We start from the raw sequence: 19,108 nt of genomic DNA on the forward strand, positions 1-19,108 counted from the left end.
TTTCACAAAGAAAGGGCCAGTGGACCTGACTTCCCTTCTCTCTTAATAGAGTCTGGCTCCTAAGACAGTCAATAGCTATCTCCTGAAAGAAGGCCTGCCTGCACTTTCCATTCATTTTATTCCCACTTTTTCTCACTATGTTGCTTAGGCTGGTTTTGAACTCCTGGCCTTGAGTGATCCTCCAAAGTGCTAGATTACAGGCATGAGCCACTGTACCTGGACAGCATCAGAATCTTGAAGGAGGGTCTATATGGAGAAATTAGACTTTAATGGGTTAAATCAGAACTCTGAGTTAGACAAACAGGATACCTCAGTAAACATGATTTGTTTGGGAGAAACTACTAGTGTATTACATGATTCCCCAATAAATAAATTGTTTTCACTAGGTGGGTTCAATCTTGGAAATTAAGCTATAGATATCCTGATATTAGCCATAAGGCTACCTATAGGGTCAGCCCAGCCAAAACTGATCCACTGGGGTCTTTAAGGCTCAAGGAAGAAGGCCATAGCTTCATCCTCCTAAATCAAGACAGAGTTAAATTCTATGAGTTTTTAAATTAAAGCTTCAGATCAGTTCCCTCAAGGAAAACATTGAACCTCATAGCACAGCTGGTTAGAAATGAGGAATGGATTCAGGGAGGAAATAAACAACAATGCCTTTCATTTCATCCACACACTTAACATATGCAGCTTTAATCAACCAAAAGAAAAAAGTCTCAAATGTACAAGTGAGAAAAATCCAAACTGTTGACACAGGCTTAACTAATATCAGCTACTTTTATGTACAGCTGTATAAGTTCAAAAAAGCTATCCTATATGTATATACAAAAGTTGTTTATACACAGGTCTGTACATAAGGGTCTATACATTTATTCCTCAGAACCCTTAAGTGCCACCTCTTAGTGAGGACACCAACACTTCATTCACATATCTTACAAAAAAGAAAGACTGTTTCCAAGATTGACAACACTATGCATCCTGTATTCAGACAATATAGGCTCCACTTGATTGGTTAAGATCCTTCCATCATAATGCAGACCACACCAGGTGCACGAGCTCCCTGAACAGAGTACTTCGCACAGAGTGCTCCAAAGTAAAAGCCAGTAAACCAACATGAGATGGGGAAGCAGAGTCCTGCCACCACAGGTCCAGGCTTAGGTGAGCCTGCATGCCTGCTCACTGTCGGTATTCCAATTCATCCACACTGATGACTTTGGCGGGCATGGATGGCAGGGCTGCTGCAGCACATCCGAGCCAAACCATTTGGCAAGGCCCACGGGGGAGCTGCTCCTCTGGCTGGGGCGATGCTCCAGCTGGGAGTGCATGTGAGGCAGGCCTGAGCGGCTGGGCACGTTCTGAGGCGGCGTCTGAACACTGACAGCTGCTGCCTGGGAACCAGAGCCTGGAGGATGCAGAACTGTGGAGATAAGCAGGGTTATCGTCCACAGCATGAGGGGGAAGGCAGTTCTTTATTAGGCCTTGCTTGATTCAAACCCTATCCAAACAGAAGTCTTTACCAGAGGATTTATTCTAGGGCTTCTTTAGAAAACTCCCTTAAAGAATGTCAGAAGACAGCACCTGGAAAGCTGAGCTATTCAGAAGCCATCAGTATTGAAAACCCTCCCTGGATGACATGACCACTACCTTCCCATGGCAAGTAACTGCATCACAGCATCAGTAACGTGAGCTGGTGAGAGGGTATATACCCTGTCCAGGCCCTATCCTGAACCTGTGTAGGGAGGATTCTCAGCCTTCTCTCCTAACAGGACAAGGAAAGCCAGAGCACACTTGGCTCTCCCACTTGTCTTTGTAGGAACTGTAATCCTAAATTCCACAGAGGTAAGTTTACTTTATTCTATTCTCTGGTTAACCCTTGCCCTAATCTTGCTAGGACAAGGTAAACAATGAAATGTCAGTATCAATTCATCTTCACTGGAAACTGGTCCTAAAAGCTTCAAGATAACTGAAACCCATCCCACACTCACCTGGCCCATTCCTGAACTTACCTGAGCGCTGTAGCTGCTGTTGCATCATTGCCAGATGCAGCGGCGTCCCAGGTCGAGGGTTTAAGAGAGGGTGACTAGCAGCAGGTAAAGGGTAAAAGGGCTGACCCAGGATTGGGCCGGATATTCCTTGTAAATGAGTCAGATCCATCCCAGGAGGAAGCACACCTGTTGAGCAAAAAACCCAAACTACTGAATAGTCGTCTTAATGTTATGTGGAAATTTTCAAGCTTGGATGTACAGTTGCTGATCTGGAAGTTTGTTAAGAATGAAGAGTGCTCAAGCTAGGTTCCTCATCTTTTAATCGACTAAGGGATGAACTGGATTGGACCCCACTGCTCACCAGTTAGATGGAAGAATCTAGTAACGTCTTTCTGGGGATAAAAACCCCCCCACAGGATAGCAATTCATCAGTGCCAGCAGCTGTTGTCATGCCAGTTCCACAGACCCACACCCAAGACCGATCATCAACTCACCAGCTTGGAGCAAACTTGGAAGATGTTGTGGATGTACTCCTTGGGCCAGCATCCTTTGCACCAGCCCTGGGTGAAGCTGGTGAGCAGGCCGAACGATAGGGACATGGGGGACGAGGGGAACTTGGTGGACAGGGCGGAGAAAAGGTGTTCCTGGAACTGGGGACGCCAAGGTGGGTGTTTTTCTTCCAGCTGCTTTAGGTCGATAATCTTGTTCTTTGGTGTAACGGTTGGTCTGGGACAGTGGGGTGGAACATGAAGGCCGCTGCAACGTTGACAGTTTGGGATTTATAGTGGGAGAAGAGTCTCGATCAACACTGGGTACAGAGTTGGATGACAGGAGTTTTTCTGTAAGAATCCAGACAAAAAGAAAATTTTGGCAAACCTCTCCCAAACACTTTGTACTTCTAATGGTCAAGTAAATCTTATTTCTTAAGAAGCTCACAAATTTTATTTGATCTTGTTAACAAGTTTAGAGGACTGCATGGTAGGGACCATCATTTGCTTTACAAATAGGACCAGAAGATGAACTGCTGGGCACTCTGCTCTGCCCAGGATCTATATGGGATCTAGACCCATCCTAGTCAGATGTTTGTGATTAACATGCTTTTTAGCCTAAGGGGGGAAAATCAAACTATAAAATTATGTAAATCCATCACAACAGAAAATTTAAACAGCAGTTACACTCTGATCAAAGACTCTGAACTGTCCAACAGGACTTTCTCCACACCCTCCCATCCCCAGCTTTCTCAAGCACAGGGAAAAAGCTCTCAGACCAATACTCTATACCTGTATTATTAGAATCTGTGTGTCACCATGTCCTTCACAAACCCTACTGTATAACTCCTAAAAGCCTCTCGCATGTTTTTTGGGTAAGTCTCCACAGATAGCAGAGAACCTTTCAGAAGTAAAACTGGCTGAACTAAATTTGCCAAATCATTAATTATTCAACATTGAAGCACTCTCAGATTGGTCAGAATTTTAAACAGCCAAGCGAATGCGAGCTGGTCCAACCCTTCTGACTGTCACAGAACTGTAGCCCAGAGAAGCGAGGGGTGTTGCCCAGGGCTTTGTAGAGAATCAGGGTCTGGCTGGTCAGCATTCAGGCCCGTGTTCTCTCTGTCACATACTTTCTTGAGCAGTACCCTCAGCAGCTCTGCAGTACCTTCACTGGCCTTTTGAGTATCCTCTTTACTATCACCAAGAGCTGTTTTTCCAGATATTGGCTCCTCCTTGCTTTTCTCTTTGCTCTCATACATCTTACGAATCACTGAAGTAGGGGTAAAGGAAGGAGACAGCTGTGGAGAAAAACAATTGGCATTAGCACATTCTCTAAGTACCTTTTCCTGATACGAAGCCAGGATTAACTGGCCAAGCTACTCAACAAAGTGAAGAGTCCCCACATTGCCTATATGATAGCAAAGTCCAACTCCAATGGTGTGGTCTGTAGCTGCTGGAAGAAAAACAAAATGGGGCAAATAGGAAGTGTCCCAAATGCATCATCCCTTGCTCACAACACTGAAGATGGGGACCTGCCTATGTAGCCTCCGCTTCACACATTTCCCCAGCTGGGATTAGGCTGGGAAGGGAAGAAGGGAAGAACATGGCCAGAAATACACCTTGGCACAACAGCCCCTCCTCCTTCTGGAAAAGGACATTTCAAAGACAACCTCAGAACCTAAATTAATCCATACTTGTAATATTTCCCTTCTTAACGTGGCTACCAGAAATGTCACAATTATCTCAATAGTCTCCTCAGCCTTTAGGATTCATCACTTGGAATCATTTGTTCCCATCTCTTCACTGTCTTTCTATTTTGATGATTTTATCATGCGTGCACCTTTTCTCATTAAACCACCCCACATCCTTGATGGCAGGAGATGACACGTCATGGCTTATGAACTGAAAAGCTACCAAGGTGACTGGTACAAAGACCCACTTGGGGTCCTGAAGCACACAGCAATCCCCCCGCCGCCCCAGCCCTGTTTATCAGCTTTGACGATGGTAAAGGTCTGTGGGGAATAAAACATTTTTTAAGTAACGCTAGTCAGTTGTAAAACTAGCCTTGTCAGTGCATATAAGCAAACCCTTTTGTCCCAGCCTTAGTTCCCATCATTGAGACCTGAATCAGCAAATCTGAATCTGTGAACTCCCCAGCATGTTTCACTGAGCTCCCACGATCCCACCCTGACCCCTGCTCACCCCTGTCCACCTCACCTCCTGTCTCTCACCCTTGTCTTCCTGCTTCCCCACACCAGCTGTTCATTTGTTTGAACATACTGTATTCACCTTATGTGTCCTGGCCCATGCTTGTTTATCTGCTGGGACACACTTTCTCCAATTCAGGGGCTTCACTAGAATCCTAAGAGTTACACTGTGACCTAAAAGGGGATGATCTAATAAATAGGTAGGTATGAAAGACTACTAGATCAATATTCCTGTGGAAAGCACTCAAGGACATTTAGGGGCACAAAGGGTACAACATACGCACAACCAAACAGGGAGAAGCCTTGAGTCATTCATAGTCACTAAAGGTCACTGACCATGCTTGTGATGGAGGCAGCAGGGGCTGGGGAAGAGGAATTCCCTCGGTGCACGGGTGCTGGTGACTTGGTCACTCGTTGTTGCCTATGAACAAGCCAATTATCAATGTGAGCCCCAATCTGTTCAAACCCCAAGTCCTAAAACCATATAATAAGACCAGCTAGGAATTTAACATCCCCTTTCCCTTATCTAATTCAGTTTCCCAAGCACTAAAGTACCAAACATAACAAAAGTACATGGTAAGTTCTGAGGGAAGACAAAAGCTTAATAAAACATGGCCCTGGCTTTTCAAGAGCTGTCAGTCCGTGTGGGAGACAAAAAACTAGGGCAAACCAAAGCATGTAGATAAGGCACAATGGGAAAACAGCTGAAGAAGGAATGATAGGGCACTCTAGCGACTGGGGAAGCTTCTTGGGGAAGATCATTAAACTGAGTGCAACCAACAAGAAGCTAAAGATGGAGAACAATGGTTTGGGTAGAGGGAACAGGTAAAGGGACTTGGGAAGACCTTGGAAATAGTATATGGTTTATCTGTAGATCACAAGTGAGGTAAGCTAGGGAGGGTCTTCATTCTGTGGGCTGCCTATGCTCCAGAGGGCAAGGAGGAACACTAATTATGCTGGTTCAAATCACATAGAGAATCAAGAGTTTCAGCTACTTTCGGACCCAGTTATATGCAGCATTCCCCACTAATCCTGGTCTACATACAAGATTGATCTCGGGGCCTCCCAAATAAAGGAAAAAGAACAGACTTCTCTCCCTAGCCATCCTACTCATTCTCCCTTAACTTACTTGGGAAGAAAATGGGGAAACAGCAGATGTTGATATAAACATTAACAGGCTGAGTGGAGAAAGAATTATGTGAGCTCACCAGCTATTGAAAGTTTCACTGCATTTCAGCCATGTTAAACTTTGTGCCACAAAGGTCAAAGGCCAAGTATTTTCAATGATCCTGGAGGTTCTCTGAATCACAGGTAGACAGGAAGCCTAAATCCATGCCTTCTTACCAGTTAGTACCCCATTGCTTCCACAATGTGACACTGAATATGACAATGTGGGCAGACAGAGATAAGTGAATGTATTCTGAGTGCTATAATAGGATGCACTTATGTAAGGGGTACCTACCTCGGTCTCAATGTCTTCATGAAAGATTTTTTCTTTCTTTTTTCTTTTTTTTTTTTTAGAGACAAGGTCTCGCTATGTTGCCCAGGCTGGTCTCAAACTCCTGGGCTCAAGCAAGTCCTACCTCAGCCTCCCAAATAGCTGGGACTATAGGTGCACACCACCATGCCCAGCTAATTTTTCTATTTTTGGTGGAGATGGGGTCTCGTCATGTTGCTCAGGCTGGTCTTGAACTCCTGCCCTCAAGTGATCCTCCTTCCTTGGCATCCCAAAGTGCTAGGATTATAGGCATAAGCCACCATGTCATAAATGCTGCTTAATTACCAAGTATCTTATAGGCAAGACTAAACTGTAGTGTTCAGGGATATACATTTTGGTGATGAAACTCAAAAAATTAAGCTAGATTACTTTTAAAGGCTGGATAGTAGTCACTTCTGAGGGCGGAGTATTTATTGGCATAGGGCACATGAAGGACTTCTGAGTGGTTAACAAGGGAGTTTGCCTTATAAGTTACACATTTGTTTTAGGCAGTTTTCTGTGTTTTATTTTGCAATAAAAAAGAATATTGCTACTCCTTTCCCTTTTCTCCCCAACTTATGGTTCTTTTCATTTTACTACTGTTGCAACTAGTAGAAAAAGAGAAAAGTCCGTGATCTACTTGTTAACAGCTCTGACCAATAAACTCTTGATGTAACAAACCTGCATCAAGGGAGTCTGATAACATGGAACCTATGGGGGAAGGAATAAGGAGCTATGCTAGTTATATCTGTAAAAATGAATCCTTTAACTGGTAGAAACATAAAAATTTAAAATATGTTTACTCATAACAATGTTGAAGTAAATAAGGCAGGCAGCATCCTTTTCATTTGACTAATTAGCAAAGTGAAACCAAAAAAAGTAACTTATAAATCAAGGAAAAAAAAAAACCCATAGGATGAAAACCCTAATGCCCTGAAGAATTTAATCATATTATTTTCTTTTGATAATACCTGGAGTAGGATGAAATTTCTACCATGTATTATATGACATACCAACATGTGCAACAGAATTATACTACAGTTAACTAATTTGTTAATCTCAAGAAAACTACATCTGAAAATTCCAACATGGGGAGAATTAGTAGTACCTGTTTCTGAATCCATCTCTGGTTCTGTCCACCTGTGGTTTGCCAAAACCAGGCTGGTAGAAGTTTGCTGTCTGTACACCAAGGTCATGTGGCAAGGCTACCCCCTCCAAAGCTGCCTGTTGTAACTCTAGCTGGCTCACCTGCTGAACGGAAGTGGCAAGGGAGGAGGGTCAGTAGAAAAATGAGCATAGTCAGTGCACTTTCTACAAAAGTATCTCTTAGCTTTTAGAAAGGTTTAAGCAGCAGCTGAGAAAAATTTGATACTGCAAACCTGACGCTTGTGCTGCTATTCACTGAACAGGATGTTAACTATTTAAGTATTACTTTATTTAGCAATTTTCTCACCTTCATTGAGCTTGCAGTATAGTTCAAAACCACTTCTAAGAATTGCAGCAATTCAGTTCTACACCCCCCAAGCAACAACAGGGTGAAAATAGATTCAGTTTTAGAAAGAGCTCAGCCTGACCTGGGCTGTGACAGGGCTCATGGGCTTGCGCATGCCTTGGAATGGATCTCCGAATAACTGTGGTCCTGGTGTAAAACCTGTTGGGAAAGTTACAGTATCAGTGACTGTCAAGATGGCATATGTGCATCAGGGAGGCGTTATCACTAATGTGTGCTGCTCCTTGCTGAACACCATTCTCTTTTGGGCAGCACTGACTCTCTGGGTTGACAGATGTCCCTCTCCCTCTGTGGCTCCAGAGTGGGCTATGCAGACCTCAATCAGAGCACTTAATGGCCTGAATTGCCTAGTATATATCCATCTTCCCCACTTAGCTGTCAGCTTTGACCCTTTCAGAGCCAAGACCTGTATCTGGTAGAGAAGAGCTTTTCTAGCCAGCAGTTTGGCCCATCATCACTAAGCCAGCTGGTACAAAAGCAGAGACCAGTGCTGAGGTTCACACACTCTTTCCAGTCTATCTCCCTATTTGTGGATGAAAGATTTTGAAAACTGCCTCTTCAAGGTATTACTGGCAGGAGCCAGAGTGGCCAGCAACCTGAAATGGTCCAGGATGGCAGGAACATTATGATAGTCTATGCAAACACACTGCTAGGACAGCTTTCTGGAAGTTCTTTCAGTCACATTCTGAATTAGCCACAAGACTGTCTATCAAATTTAATGGCTTGGTAGAGAGACACTATGCTGATTTCTCCTGCCTATCAAGGTAAAACTTAAGAAGCCAAATTAACTTTTTTTGGATTGAATTCCCCAAATAAGGAAGATTACTGAAGAGCTGGATCCAATTTAGATTAATTTCAAAAAAAAAATACCTAAACATGAACATATTCACCTAGAAGGGCAGCTGGAAATAAGCTATCTTCCACATTTGCTCCTCCACCCCCCAAAAGTATAATAAATTCTCGTATTTCTTTTTAAACTCTTTTTAAGGATGCATGCCCATGAAAGACTGCTGGTTCTAGGGGAGAAGTATAATCTATGTAGAAGGTGGTGGCGGGGAAGGACAGACATCGATACTGAAGTGTAATTTACCAATTGGTGATGGTATTCTTGGGCGAAGGTAGTCTGCTGAGGCTGCTTGAGTTTGAAACACCTGTGACAAGGGAGGGGAGGGTGCTCTTTGGCCCAGTAAAGATGTTGTAGGCTCCAAGCTCCCCATAAGGCCACTCAGAAGATTAGAAGAAGGGGGTCTCTGAACTGGTTGGCCCAGAAGTTCCTAAAGGTAGAAAAGCCAAATCCCTGTAAACAAATTTAGTTCTTTCTAGTCAGAGGCTGTGGATTATAGATTAACTTTTCGAAGCCACCTGATGAATCTCCCACATGCTCCATTGAGGGACTTGGCATGTGTATATGCAACACATTTCTCTGAATGTTCAGCTAGCAACATTTGCTTTAAGTTCGTGCTACAAATACAGGTTATAATACTTAGTTTCACAGAAACGGCAAACCTGCAAACTGGAAATCAAGGCTTATGTCAACTTTTTAGCCACCCCCTCGCTCATCCACTGAAATTAACAGCGACACAGAACTATGTCCGGCAGCAATCTCAAATCCTTGACTGCCAGGCAACACGGATCATTTTCTAAGGCCCAAAGATGGGCTACTACACAAAACCAGTTCAGAGGACTACTGTTCAAGACTCCAAGGCCACAGTGTAAGATTGGGAAGTACCTGCAGGATGTTCTTAGGGACAGGCTGGCCTGGAATCTCAGCAGGGGACATCAAATGGCTTTCAAGATTTCGCTAAAAAAAGTCAAAGAAAAACTGGCTTTAACCTTCTTAGCACACTTAACTGACAGATTAATTGGGAACCATAACAAAGCATACAACACTCTCCTCCACCCCCCCACCCAGGGAGTTCACACTTAACAGCAGAATAATGTTCAAGTCACAGAAAACTTAGACCAACTGGTTCTACTCTCATATCACACAGGTCCTAAAAAATCTGGGAATGGAAAGACTATTCACATGTACGTGCAAATTTCACTCAGAACCTCTATGTGCTAACCCTAGTCCATTTCCTTGTTTCTAACACCATGGCCAAAAGAAAGTGGAAAAAAAAAAGGTGAAATTTAGGAGTACTTATTTAGTAAGAAGCCACAAAAATTGATTTATAGATTTTAATTTTTGAGACAACCCTTGCTACTCATCATCATAGCGCACTGCAACCTCAAACTCCTGGGCTCAAGCAATCCTCCTGCCTTAGCCTCCAAGTAGCTGGGACTATAGGTGTGGGCCACCAAACCTGGCTAATTTTTATTTTTTTTAGAGATGGGTCTACATTGCTCAGGCTTGTCTCAAACTCCTACCTTCAAGCGATCCTCCCACCTCAGCCTCCCAAAGTGCTAGGATTACAGGCATGAGCCACTGTGCCTGGCCACTACCCATTAACAAGATTTATTGAACACATATGGTTTTAAAAACCTAGTAAACGACATGCAAGTTTGGCCAGAATTGTTATATTTTAGAGTTTCATAGTTTAGGAAATTTAAACTTTATTTTTAAACAAGCCATTCTAGTTTTCCTTCCACTAAATGGAGCTGTCAAAATCCACAGCAGTGTCCTTAGGCATGACAAACAGCCCAAGGATACTGAAGTGTGTTATTGTTGGTTTTGGACCTGGGACTAAATGTCGATGATTTTAATAAGCAATCTCCTCAAGAAGCATTTACTTCCATCTAACAAAAAGAAACAGGTAACTTTATACTACATGGCTTACTATACTTGGAGGATAAAATCTATAATTCAATTTAAAATGGAGTTTAGATTGAACATGTCTTATTTGGTAGATGAACCAATATGACAGAACCTAAATGGATGGAGGATGGAAGCAGACCAGAAACAGGATACATAACACACACAGTAGTAATTAAAGACATTGATTTAAAAAGTAGACCATAACTTAAAAACATGCAAATAGAGTAATCTTTTGGGATAACACCTGGTATGCTTATTCCAGTACTTTTCTTATTGCTTTCTTTTCTAGGTTGAGTTTGTCTTAGTCTTTGCTTGGCCACTTCAATTATGTCATTCATCCCTTAAGCAGGTGTCTGAGGCTCATTCTCAGCTGAAACCAGATACATTTTAGAGCAGCGGTCCTCAGCCTCTTTGGTACCAGGGACCAGTTTCATGGAAGACAGTTTCTCCACAGACGGGGGATGGGGGGACGCAGAGCTCAGGTGGTGATGCACAGCCTGGTTCCTAACAGGCCATGGACCGGTACCGGCTGTGGCCTAGGGGTTGGGGACTGCAGCTTTAGAGCACCAAAACCCCAACATCAAACCAACTACCCCTATAACTCAGGGTCAGTTTTGTTAATATCAAATCCTAGAATCATATCTGAAACAAAATGTTGGAAAACATCAGGTAAACTCCTGAATGCCCCTGCCTTCATTTCTTTAGTCAAAAATGAAAGAAGATAATTGTAAGATTTGACCCACACCACTTCAGTCAGTACCCAATCACCAAAATACAAAGGTAATGAGAGAGAACAGGACAGTTTACAATCTTTCAATCTGGTCCTCATTTGAAAGCATTTGTATTTAATGATTCTTTGTATGGAAATAACTAAAGCAGTTTATAAGAACATTCCCCTGTAACTGGTATGGTGTGGTTAGATACAGAGAAATGAAGTCTACTTATCTGAGATGCTTCCTTTCAGGAATAGGTCAGTCCTGGTACTAAGGCCAGGAATAGTGGCACCTCTGTCTGACCAAACATGTTAAATCTCTATCATTAGCTATTAGTCAGATAAAGAACATTAAAAAATCAGTTGCTTTCCTTTGGTACAAGGCATAGTGAATCAAATAGCTGTTTACACTTTGGCTAATTTATAGTTCTCAGACAAGCAAGGGTCAGGAAGAAAAAAGGCAAAATCTAATTTGGTAAATTTGCTATAGCTCAGCAACTAGTATAATTCTGTTTTTATTATCCAAATCTACCTTGCTGTCCCACTACTCTGTATCAAGAGAGAGCAATATTAACACATAGGCCATGGCTGAGAACCACTGTGTAAAAATTGTTATGACAAAGACCAGTATATGCTACATTCCTGAATTTACTGACATGCAGTCACCTTGTAATCTAATTTCATGTGTGAAAGCTTAAAAAATTTGGAGCCACAGCTTTTTCCATTACTAAACTGACAGAATACAATTATCCTGAAAAATCCATCTTAGATACTTACGAATGATTTATATGACTGCCTAATCAAGAAAGCAGATAATCCGAGGTATCTTGGAGTGATTAAAAGGTGTGAAAATAAAGATTTTACTATAAAAATATGGCAAATTATATGAACTTAAGTAGCTGAATAACCTGAAAATTTTCTCTGGAATTCATCCAAAAAGATAGTTTTATACCTTTTTAGCAGTAACTTGAAAAAGCTAACATACAGGTACCACGTAAGGTTGAATCTTTTAATCTTTACACTGTTACCCACAATACATAAACCACAGACCTGCTTTTTCTAGTGACAAATAGCGTATCGATAATTTAAGAACGCACAAAAGCATCAAGGACCAAATGACTACTAAAGAATCTCCAGCTTACTCAGAATACCTTTTTAAAAATCCATTTATTGTGGTTGGAAGTGGAATAGAAAGAGGGAAAAGGAGAAAAGGCTGGAGTTTGTGCCAAATACTTACGCTGACTTTGGGCTGAGAAGGCAAAGTCCCACTTGCCTTCATGGTGCTCACTAGCTTGTTAAATGCAGTCATGTCTCCATCTTTCTTGAGTTGTCGATTGCTGGTTACAGCACTCAGGGTCTCCCCTAGGTGTTCTGCCATAAAGGGAGTTGAATTTTTCACTTGCTGATCCACCTTCAAACCCTTGAGCCCTGCTTCTACCTCTTCCACTGACAGTACAACTCCTGAATGTGCTGAAAAGTTGAGAAAGCCCAGGTTAAACCAAGCAAAGAGATATTTGGTAGAAATTCTCTTTGGCTACCACAATGGTTAAGGGTAAAATAATTTATTTTGCAATTAAAGTGATTCTGTCAGAAAAGGTTAACACCAAATAGAGAAACTGAAGACAATGAAAAATCATAGTTGCTTAGTGGGAATAATGCTATAATTGTGTACTTAGTAAGAGACAACATAAAGTAAATCTAAAATATTTAGATGCCAGAAACTGGAGGAGCATAACCACGAGGTGTTAAGCTTTAAAACTTGATAAGATCCTGCTATGCATCCTGCAGAAGGACATCTTATGAGTCTTCTGGAGACTTGTTACCTGGGATAGGAATCCCAGATAGTTCAACATCAGCAAGATTGATACTTGCACTATGGATATTGTATCACTAAGTTTTTATGTTGAGGGCTTATAGCCTAAGAAAGATCATGGCAGATTGGGACAAAGTAGTGAGGAACTGGCAAGATATGCTCCAGAGAACTAAAGCATTCATTGGAGTGTTATGATCAGGGCCTAGGTAAGAACCTGGAAGAAAAGTTCTTATCATGGGACCCATGACCCACTCACTACCAGATTCTGAAAGAGGAGGTATTATTTGATAAAATGAGTTTTTTTTTTTTTGAAGAGCATTAAACAAAACCCACAACATATCTGACTTAGTGAAAAAGTATATTAGAACCAATTGTGTAAAGAATGAGCATCTAGGCCAGGCACAGTGGCTCATGCCTGTAACCCTTGTACTCTAGGAGGCTGAGGTGAGGTGGGAGGATCATTTGAGGTCAGGAGTTTGAGACCAGCGTGAGCAAGAGCGAGACCCCATCTCTACCAAAAATACAAAAAAATTAGCTGGGTATGGTGGTATGCACCTGTAGTCCCAGCTACTTGGGAGACTGAAGCAGGAGGATCACTTGAGCCCAGGAGTTTGAGGCTGCAATAAGCTAGGATGATGCCACTGCACTGCAGCCAGGCGACAGAGCAAGACTCTGTCTCAAAAAAAAAAAAAAAAAAAGAATGAACATCCAAACTTGAAACAAACCTTTTCAGATATCTAAAGCAGATTCTCATGAACACTTACAGCTCTCTTTAAGTTTTTCTTTATTTGCAGAAAGGCTGGAAAGAAGAGGTTTTAAATCCACTTTGGCTTTCTGTAGCATTTCTAAAATATCCACTTTATTTTCAGCATGGTCTTCCAATGGTATAGGAGCAAAATAATTCCCAGAGTTTTGTCCAGGAGAGAGGATGGCTTGCTCCAGACCTGATATTATAAATATACATTTATAATTAATTGGTCCCAATAAAACACAAAAACTTATCTTTAACAGTATTAAAATGACACAAATTAATGTGTTTTCAGTGTCTAAAGACCCTTTGACCCCAATGGACCCCTAACTAATGAAGGCAGAATTAATTATGTCAGAGAAAGCTCAAGTCTACATTTAAGGCCAGAATCTGAAGCCATTTTACCTGCGAGTTTCTCCAGTTCTTCATGCGGTGTTGACCCAAGACTGCTGGATTGGCTTCCTGATCGACTCGGGTTAGAGAACCACCTACTGAACCGACTGGCAGAGACTGACCCTTCTCCCAAAACATCTTCTATCATCTAAAGAGAAACACAATAGGAGCTAAGATAATAGTGTCTAGATGAAAAAGGACAAAAAGGTTCAAATTTTACAGAAGGGTTACTTACTTTGAAACTTCCTTTGATGCTGCTGACCTGAAGGTAAACACTCTCAGAACTTAGGATTTTGAATACCTTTAATTTTTCTTCCCTTTCCTGGCTCATTTCTGAGTAACCCAAACTTGGGTATAACCAACCATGTATTTTCTAAGAATATAAAGCAAAGCCTCTATGCCACAGAGAGTGTTTTGGCTTTCTACTCTTTGCCTCATTAGAAAATCCATGTACTACTAAATGTTCTCAGAGGACGTGGTTTCAAAGTCAAAATCAGCACCACAATGAACCATTCCACTGCCAAGCTGAAGAGTGGCCTTCAACTAAACAAGTATGGAGAACTGAGGAAAGAAACCCTTGCTTCAAACTTGGTGGTCTCAAGTTTGTAATGAACATTATGAAATTAAATCCTGACAATTTCAGAAGCCAAAAGCGTACGGCTTATAAAAATCATAATTCCAAGTTTAGAAAGTATCATACTGTGAAAGATAAAATTTTAACTGATCTCTAATTCTGTTTGAGCTTAATAAGGGGTCTTCAGGTGTTTGTTTTCTTCCTAATCTGACCTCCATGGTTTTGGTTTAAGAGTAAAGACAGGACCAGGTGTGGTGGCTCGTGCCTATAATTCTAGCACTTTGAGAGGCAGAAGGGAGAGGATCACTTGAAGCCAGGCATTTGAAACCAGCCTGGGCAACACAGCAAGATTTTGTCTTACAAAAGATAAAAAAAATTAGCCAGACATGGTGGCACGTGCCTATAGTCCCAGCTACTTGGGAGGTTGAGGCAGGAGGATAGCTTGAGCCCGGTAGTTTGAGGTAACAGTGATCTCACTACTGTACTCTAGTGTGGGTGACAGTGGTTATTTTAAAAAATTTTTTAAATAAGGGAAATTAATGCACTATCAGAAATAATTTATTCAACATTTTGTAACAGTAATTTCTATTATTTAGAATAGTAATATTCCAATCTTTCCTAAAAACTGCATTTAAGCATAAAGATATTAATGTTCAGTTCTATCCTATATTTTTTTCCCTATTCTATCATAAATTCAGTTAAATACCCAAATTGATCTTTCTGCAAGTCTTATCAATATTTAGAAAACACACAATAAAGCAATCAATCAAAAAATGAAGCACATCCTTGAATATAAGGCATATACTTTCACTTTGCTACCACAGATAAACAGAAAACATGTTTTTCCAAAAACTGGTACACAGATGACAGAACTGGTAACTTTGTTTACCTGAAGTCTGAAACCCACAGTTCCCAATCAAAGTTCAGCAGAGGAAGGTTAGATTTATTATTTGTTCTTATCTGCAACAATGTTTTCATAATCCATACCCAAACTAAGCCACAAAATACTTCCCTTGAAGGGATTTTAATTCAAGACTCTAATTCAGTCATTATTTCTGGAATTTCTATTTTGCGAGGATTTATCCATAGTTTAAATCACATTCCACCTGTAGAGTATCTTACCTTAAATAATGCTGACTTTCAAGTGCACTAATTTTGCATTAATTAAAGTATAAGAGAAGCATTAGGAGTGATGTTTCACTGTGAAAAATATAATAAAATATTATACCACCTTAGTGATAAACAGGAATTATAAAAGAACTAAAAGCTATAATTATTAAGAATGTTTTAATGTTCAACATTGAAATTTTACAAATAGCAAAAATGATGGCTTTGTATTTTAACTCCTTTTCTTTCCTGATCATTTTGCATAGGAAAAAAGATACACAGGAAGAACATAAAAAAGCAAAGGACATGGACATAGAGTATCTGGACATTTTCTAAAGATTTATTAAAGCGTTGAGAAAGTCATTTCTGTATTTTGTTCGGTGTCCAACTTTGCTTCTGGTGGAGAAGTGAAGTTTTATTATAGCTAAAGCATAAAGAGTAGAAACAAAGTTTCTTTTACACGCATTTAGTGGAAATAACTAACATCAAGAAGCTAAAGCATTTAAACCTGACAAGAGTCTTAAGAGTTTATCTAGCCAGTCAATTTATTACCGCAGAGCAAGCTGGAACACTAATAGCAGCGCCTTGCCTCCCGTACCTTGGTGCAGGAAATGGAGACCTGGACCCACAGCTCTGCCTTTTTGGTCAGGGCATCCTCTGCTATGTCCTTGTCAGCCATGAGATAATTGAGACAAGGAGCCTGGGAACTGGATTCTGGTGTTTTCATAGCTGTTCTTATTAGAGTATATTTTTAATAGCAATTTAAGGTAACCTATACACTCACCACAGAGGAAGTCTATAGGGAAAAAAAAAATGGTGGGGGCCTATAATATGGCTGTTAATCTGGTCCTTCAAACAAAAGTTGTTTAGAAAAGTCAAATCCTTGGTGTCATAATATTCTGGTGATCAAACAAATATTGTGAAATACTTTTGCTCTTTGATAATTACTTGGTTTTATTTATCAATGCTTGGTTTCATTTATCAATGCTTGGTTTCTTTTCATTTTTATAGAAATTTCTATATTTTTGTATTTGTTTTACTCTAGATGTTTGTTGGAATTTTTTTTTTAATTTTTTTTTATTTCAGCATTTTACAGGGGTACAAATGTTTAGGTGACATATATTGCCTTTGCCCCACCCAAGTCAGAGCTTCAAGTGTGTCCATCCCCCCGACAGTGTGCACCACACCCATTAGGTGTGTATATACCCATCTCCCCCCCATCCTGAATTTCTAATGAATACATTTAAAGTTATACATTTTCTTCTGAATATACTTTTGATTACATCACCAAGGTTTTCCTATGTCATGTTCCTATTAATTACTCTGAATAGTTAGGTTTCTCTGAGCACTCTACTGATGAAAAAAAAAGAAAATCCATTAAAGAAAGAAATATATTAAAAAAATAGTTCAGGATTTCCAATTTGATTTTCTTTCTTTTTTTTTTTTTTGGAGACAGAGTCTTGCTCTGTCGCATGGGCTAGAGTGCTGTGGTGTCAGCCTAGCTCACAGCAACCTCAAACTCCTGGGGGCTCAAACAATCCTCCTGCCTCAGCCTCCTGAGTAGCTGGGACTATAGGAATGAGCCACCACGCCCAGCTAATTTTTTCTGTTTTTAGTAGAGAAGGGGGTTCTCGCTCTTGGCTCAGGCTGGTCTTGAACTCCTGACCTCAAGCTATTCTCCCACCTCAGCCTCCAAGAGTGCTAGGATTACGGGCGTGAGCCACCATGCCTGGCCTGATTTCCTTTTTCTTCATTCAATGTATTTAAGCACCCATTGTGTGTTAGGAACTGTAGTAAGAATTGTATCATATTTAAGACTTATTTTTAGTTACTTATTTACAAATTATTTTCATACGTGATCCAAATTTTCAGTTTGTATAGATTTTTGTGGCTGTCAATTTCTAAGGTATTGTGATGCTAGTGAATGCAGCCTACAAATATATACATGTCTATGTATGTGTATATATATTTTTGATTACTTATTGTTTCCTCTGAAAGCCCCTTGTCCTGGGAAATAGGGCATGGCCAGAAAGGTGGCCACCCCCTTGGAGGGGGGAAAAAAAAAAAAAGTAAGTTCTATGAGGAACTTTATTTTGTTTACCATTATAGCTTTAGTTTCTAGAACAGTGTCCAGAACCTAGAATTGCTCAATAAATATTTCTGAATGAAACAAATTATGCATTGAGATTTCCTACGTGATCAAGTTATATAAAGTGTATTCTTAGTTTTGTTATAATAAATTACGTATCTATTAACACCCCATATTTGTAGAGCTAAGTGTCAAGTACTGTTTCAAACACTCTACGTATTTGTCAATTAATATTCAAAATCCTTTAGAGCCTTATTTTTCTTAATTGGTCATTTTCTGAGCATTGTTTATTAGAGTTCAGCTGGTTATATAGCCCAGAGCATGTTTTTAATGATCTTAATTTTTCTTTTAAGTGGATTATAGAATATATACCTTAATTAGCAATACCTCCATGAAAAACATGGAAATAGACTTCTGACTGCTCAGCATTAACCCAGTTTTGGTTGAGGGCGAGGGCCAAATGATCAGATGGTACTCAGTCCCTATTCCTGTTCTTTTTTTCCTTTGCTTTCTAAAAATTTTGGTTTTGTTTTACTTTTTTTGTTTTCTTTTTTCTTTTTCTATTCCTACCTTTGATGCTTCAGAGGCAGTATAGTTGTACAGAGTTAAGGACAGAAACTCTCACTGACACTGCATAAATTAGAAGTCAGTTTCCACCATTCACTGGCTGTGTGACTTTGGGCAAGTTATCTAAATGCTGTGCCTGTTTCATCATCTGTAAAATGGAAATAGTAGTAATCTTATAAGGGATTTGTGAAGATAAAATGGCTTACTGTATGTAAAACCTGGAACAATCAGCTCTGTATGCATGCTGCCTATTATCAAAAGTTTAGGTTTAGCCCTTAGTTTGGATTAAAGAGTAAATTCTTCCTCTAAGCACACAGGTGAGTTTCACGAGTGCTCACATTTGGAGCCAAGTATAGGTCTCTAAATTTCTTCTCTTTGAAAACTTTCTACAGTAAGATTTCCATCTGTCTTCTGGGAGAATGCAAAAAAGGTCACCAAACAGTTGATGTAAACATAAAAAATTACAGTACCCTCAGAAGTTAAGAATTTGAGAGGCCCACTTAGTTTTACATTGGATAAAATAAGCTCACATCTGGATGTGACTCAAAGAACTATTAGCTAGGAGACTTACAATTAAAACTAATGCTAGGGCCGGGCGCGGTGGCTCACGCCTGTAATCCTAGCTCTCTGGGAGGCCGAGGCGGGCGGATTGTTTGAGCTCAGGAGTTCGAAACCAGCCT

The 19,108-nt window shown here is 40.5% G+C and overlaps 1 protein-coding gene across 1 annotated transcript in view; it reads right to left on the reverse strand.

The window, feature by feature from the left end:
* Nucleotides 1-663: 663 nt before the first annotated feature.
* The window catches only part of EIF4ENIF1 (eukaryotic translation initiation factor 4E nuclear import factor 1), a 45,266-nt gene continuing 26,821 nt past the window's right edge, over nucleotides 664-19,108 (reverse strand). The window contains 13 exon segments of the mRNA XM_012657982.1: nucleotides 664-1,232; nucleotides 1,235-1,417; nucleotides 2,007-2,171; nucleotides 2,480-2,824; nucleotides 3,642-3,774; nucleotides 5,020-5,104; nucleotides 7,269-7,411; nucleotides 7,735-7,811; nucleotides 8,761-8,944; nucleotides 9,400-9,471; nucleotides 12,375-12,607; nucleotides 13,715-13,894; nucleotides 14,104-14,239. Of these exon segments, the coding sequence (XP_012513436.1) occupies nucleotides 1,177-1,232; nucleotides 1,235-1,417; nucleotides 2,007-2,171; nucleotides 2,480-2,824; nucleotides 3,642-3,774; nucleotides 5,020-5,104; nucleotides 7,269-7,411; nucleotides 7,735-7,811; nucleotides 8,761-8,944; nucleotides 9,400-9,471; nucleotides 12,375-12,607; nucleotides 13,715-13,894; nucleotides 14,104-14,239 (1,992 nt within the window). The 3' untranslated portion in view covers nucleotides 664-1,176.

This window comes from Propithecus coquereli, unplaced genomic scaffold, assembly GCF_000956105.1.
Source record: "Propithecus coquereli isolate 6110/MARCELLA unplaced genomic scaffold, Pcoq_1.0 Scaffold567, whole genome shotgun sequence".
NCBI classification, from domain to species: Eukaryota; Metazoa; Chordata; class Mammalia; order Primates; family Indriidae; genus Propithecus; species Propithecus coquereli.